A 5,013-nucleotide genomic window follows, 5' to 3' on the forward strand; every position below is an offset into this window, starting at 1 on the left:
TTTGAGCACCTTTTGTGGTTTTTTTTCTTGGTTTAAGTGTACAGTAAGGCAGTGGTTTTTCAATAAGGAATATATATATATTTATATTTATATATCTTCTCAATCATCACTGTGAAGTCTTCTTACATGCAAATTAAATAAAATGTACAACTTGAAAATGTTACAACTGTAGACATTTTTTCCAAAGCAAAGCTTCTAATGAAAGGCAAATACGGACACCACGAAGTTAAAAAAGAGAAGGAAGGCATAAGAAACCGAATGGCAGGCGCTATTGACAGGACAGCTTGAGCAGGGAAGATTGGGATTCCAGTGAAGATTCCTCCCGCTGCTGGCAAGGCGAGAAAGAACGGATGGTTATTAACAGATGTCTCCAGCCAACTCCCTCGAGAAGATTCACTCTAACCTGAGAAGCTCCACATCAAAGAGGAGAGTAGCATTGGGAGGGATGACCCCAGGGTGGCCTGTGGCTCCATAGGCCATCTCAGGTGTGCAGGTCAACTTGGCTCTTTGTCCTAAGCTCATCTGGGTTTTGGATGTTGGAGGAAGAAAAAGAGAAGACAAAAAAACAAACAAACAAACAAAACAGTATTAGGAGGAAAACAAAGAACAAATCACTACGTGGCAGATTTACAGAATCGAGGAGGTTTGGGATCATCGGATTAATCTTTCAGCTTCAAGCGGAAGCTGCCACAAACAGCTCAGATGAAGGTCTCCTGACTCCTCTGGCTTCTCATGGCAGTTACTTAAGTTGCCAGAGCCAGTCCGGGACTCAGAGGCCTCTTAATGCTTACTCGGGTCCATATTGGCTACGCTGTAGCCAGCTGTAGGAGGTGTGAGTTCCTTCTGTGGGACGGCGGGCACATGTAACACCTTCAGCAGGCATTAGGAAAAGGCTCTCGGTAACAGATAGGGCTGGAGCTTTGTGTTCGTGAGAGGTCAGTGCTGAAATGCAGTTCAGTTCAGCTCCTGAGAAGCGTTCAGCAACATTTTTCCTTCTTCAGTCACCAGCAGGGATGACTTCAAAATGCTAATGCTGTAGGCACCTGACTTTCTGCTGCTGGGCAAATGCAAAGCAAACGCTGATGCAATCCTACTTACGAGAAGTACTTATTTCCCTAAACTCAGCCCAAGCCCAAGGGCAGATATTTCACCTCAGGTGTTGCTTATTCCAGCAGAGAGCCCTTGCCCCTCGGATGGGCAGAAATGCTGATTTCCCTCACTCCAGGTGAGCTCTGGAGGTAACAGCGCTCATCAAGATTTGGGGTATCAAGAATCAAATCCTTGCTTTTCCAACAGAGTATTTTGGGGTGGAGCACTCTCAGACTGCTATTCATGCACTGTACACTGGTGATTGAATATTCATTGGCCAAGAAACAATCCCTGATTTGAAGCAGTGATTTTAACTTGGACCTATCTCCCAAGATCAGGCACATCACTGTACTACAGATTATGTGTCTCCTGTTGAATTTTTTTTCAGGTCCTACCAAATATGCCAAAGCTAGAGCTTTGATCATTTTAGGTAGGAGAAAAACATGAATATGAACTTTCCCACATTTCGGGAGCATTCACGTCATGGGGCTGAGGGTGCAAGAGCAGATGATCTCCCCTGGTCCCTGCGAGGTTGGTGCGGGGCAGGCTGTCTGCCGCTCTGACGGGTCCCTGCAAGCCAGGCAGCTGCAAAGTTACGCACGGATTTTAGGCATGGGGCAACCTTGAACTGCCAGAAGTTGAGCAGAGAAACACAGACACTGCTGACTTCTGACAGTCAGTAAACGAAGGTTTGAAAATTCTGCATGCTAGGCGTAGCGAACTGCCTTTTTCCATGTGCTTTGTGTCAATCACACTCCCCAAACCCCTCAAAACCCTGGGGTGGAAGGAGACAGCCACAAGCTTGACTTCAGTCAGCAATCCACCAGGAGGAGCAGCAGGGCAGTGTGTTGCCACACCAATTACTGGAATGGCTGTTGGCCACTTATTAATTAAGGCACAGGAGTCAGGGAGCGAGAGTGGTGAAGAAAGGGATAAACTGATTCACCCAGCGCCTGCTGCCACTGCTTCATCTGCGCTGGCTTCCGGCTTCTGCAGCACACTGGGGTTCTGAGCTCCTCTTAGGCCTTACTCCAAAGCAAGTAGTAAAGAGTCCAGCTCAAATCCTTGAGAGGATGGGGTGGGTATTTTTCAGGGAGTCTAGGGTTCCTCAAATGGACTTTTTCTTTTCTGGCTGGAGAGAGGGGAATGCTTGCATTGCTTTCTCTATAGGGCTGGAAACCATTTTGTTTTCCATCCCTCTCTGGAAAAGCATGGTTGCATCATTCCTCAGTGGATTGTTTCTCATTTTGCATTCTTCCTTTCTCTCTATTTAAGCATAAGAAGTTGTTCCTGTTACAGTTGTTCCTATATTAGTATTTGAGCAGTTTCCTCCTACACTGAGCTCTAGGACCCAGAAAAGGGGAGCCAAGAGGAATTTGCACCCTGATCTCATTCACTCTGGCATGTGAGCAGCCCGATCGCACTCCTCACTCGCATAGCAGGCCCTCACAACACTGCAGACAAAAAGCAAGAGTTGGTAATAAATTGCACTGTGTGGCTCTTTTAGGGTTTTACTGTGTTGGCACTCAAACTGTAATTAATGGACGGCAGTTTCCTTTTTCTCAGCATAGTGTTGGTCAGTGAATGTTAAGTTTTGTAGCCGGGAGCCTGAAGTGATAAAAATTTAACAGTGTGGTTTGGTACCTTATTCAGTAAGGGTCAAAATCTATAGCTCGGTCATGGATGTCATCAAAACCACCAGCTTGGACTTTTATGGAGTAGCTGAATAGAGGCCGCTCCATAAAACGCTGCCACCTGGAACATTTTAGAGGCTGCTGTTGTCTATTTGTGGAGCTGCCCATGGGAAAGGGATGGGGCTTGCATGGCACATTGGCACCTAGGGAGGGAGCTTCACCTCCCCCCTCCCAAATGCATACCTCGTGAGCAGGGGATGTCCCTGGATGGACGGAGGAGAACTACAGGAAATACTGTGCTCGAATGGACCACGCTTTCAGAAAACCACTCGGTATCCTACACCGCTATTTCTGCTTGGTCTCGTCACCACTGCACCAGACCTTGCTGTGCTCACACACCCTTCAGCCAGAATAATTTCTTTGTACCTGTGTAACACCTTCTTCAAATCCTTTAATGACTTCTTGCCTGCCAATCTTGAACCTGAAAGGCTTGTTTCTGTCTCTGGAGGAATCAAACTTCTTTCCATTCTGTAGCATCCCTGCCAAAACAAGACACACAGTCTCAGTCTGAGCTACATCTGAATTTAAGTGCTGGGGGGGGAAGCGGTGAAAAATTAATGTCTTGGTCACATCAGCTGCTCATTTCCATTTTCAATTTGAAACTTCATCCAAAAAGGCAGAACAGTCAAACACAGTGGTACCATATTGTTACCTTTGCCTTCTTTTCACTTAGGCTCTAAAATGGAACTATATTCTTCTTATTATTCTTAATGCAATAGGTTATAACTCATAATGTACCAAGCATTGCACAGACATACAGAAGAGCTGTTGCTCGCCCAGTGGAGCTTCCCAGCTAAGTAGATAAAAGCAGGCAAAGAACAAGTGGGAAGCAGCAGAAGAGCGAATTCCAACGCACGTGCGTGATCCAGGCCTGCTCCTAAAGACAAAAAAAAGCTCCCTAAAACGAGCCTACAGACAAAGAAACCAGATTTAACCTAAGTTTGACCAGGCTTACTTCTCATTAAATACCTACCATTTATTTTAAGGTATTTTTTTAACAGCATAACTAAAGGGAACAGTCCTTGCAGAGTATGTGTCGGGTAGCCAGGCGGCTGCTGCTATGTGTGGCCCAAAGCTCACCACAGCCAACTCCTAGGAGCTTTCCACCCACTTCAAAGGGTGGTGATGTAGATTGAGGTTTCAGAACTCTTAAGCTAAGTTTGCTGCCAGTTAAATGTCTGCAAGTACAGAGCAGCTCCTTTGACTTGTTCCTGCAAATTTATACCAGAGTACCTAGAAGGAATATTTGGTACCTTGGACTGTTTATCTTCCCTACTTGATTTACTCAGGACTACTAGAATAACGTGCATTCCACAAACGTGGGGCTGCTCCGCACCACGCATGTGAAACCTCTACACATTACAGCTGCATGTGTCTCCTCCTCATACAGAAAGAGTGGAAAAGGCTCTGCGTTCACAAATATGAAAACAGCAAGGACATTTATATGAATACTCTACTACCCTCATTCTATGTTTTCACTCAGCCACAAGAGGCAGTCACAGGAACACCTTACTCATTCCTTTTGGTGGGCACAACACTGTTTCAACCCATACATTATGAACACGTGCCCAGATTCTGCAGCAAAGGGGTAAACCTTCACAGAGCGCTACATGATTAGGTATTCTCATTCTCTTTTCAAACAGCAGATAATTATGGTAGCTTTCAGCTTAAAAGTACCTGGCAATTGCTCTTTCAAAATGCTATGCTCTGGCTATTGCAAGGGTGGGCTGCTATTTATATATTAGCATAAATCCTTTCTTTGTAATGCTGCAGTGCCAGTGTTCTGGGCATACACCGCAACCCTCCTGTGCAAGGTGCTGTACAAAGAGAAGTTAATCAGTCAGCAAATATCTGAGAAAGTTTCTGGTTGAAAACAACATTGCCAAGCACAGCTGTGCCAGCTGTGCACCCTCAGGAAGTTTGCGGATGACACCAAGCTGAGTGGTGCAGCTGACACACCAGAAGGACGGGATGTCATCCAGAGAGACCTGGACAGGCTGGAGAGGTGGGCCTGTGTGAACCTCATGAGGTTCAACAAGGCCAAGTGCAAGGTCCTGCACCTGGGTCGGGGTAACCCTCAGTATCAGTACAGGCTGGGGGAAGAAAGGATCGAGAGCAGCCCTGCCGAGAGGGACTTGGGGGTGCTGGTGGATGAAAAGCTGGACATGAGCCGGCAATGTGCGCTGGCAGCCCAGAAGGCCAACCGTACTCTGGGCTGCATCAGGAGAAG

At 46.4% G+C, this 5,013-nt stretch overlaps 1 protein-coding gene across 1 annotated transcript in view; it reads right to left on the minus strand.

Annotated features, from left to right (window-relative positions):
- Positions 1-393: 393 nt before the first annotated feature.
- Positions 394-5,013, minus strand: part of FKBP1B (FKBP prolyl isomerase 1B) — a 46,904-nt gene continuing 42,284 nt past the window's right edge. Inside the window, exons 2-3 of the mRNA XM_035897953.1 lie at positions 3,150-3,262; positions 394-522 (exon numbers count right to left, since the gene is read on the minus strand). Of these exons, the coding sequence (XP_035753846.1) occupies positions 394-522; positions 3,150-3,260 (240 nt within the window). The 5' untranslated portion in view covers positions 3,261-3,262. The remainder of the gene's footprint in view (positions 523-3,149; positions 3,263-5,013) is intronic.

The sequence above is a fragment of the Egretta garzetta genome, unplaced genomic scaffold (assembly GCF_000687185.1).
Source record: "Egretta garzetta isolate BGI_Z169 unplaced genomic scaffold, ASM68718v1 scaffold87, whole genome shotgun sequence".
NCBI lineage: Eukaryota > Metazoa > Chordata > Aves > Pelecaniformes > Ardeidae > Egretta > Egretta garzetta.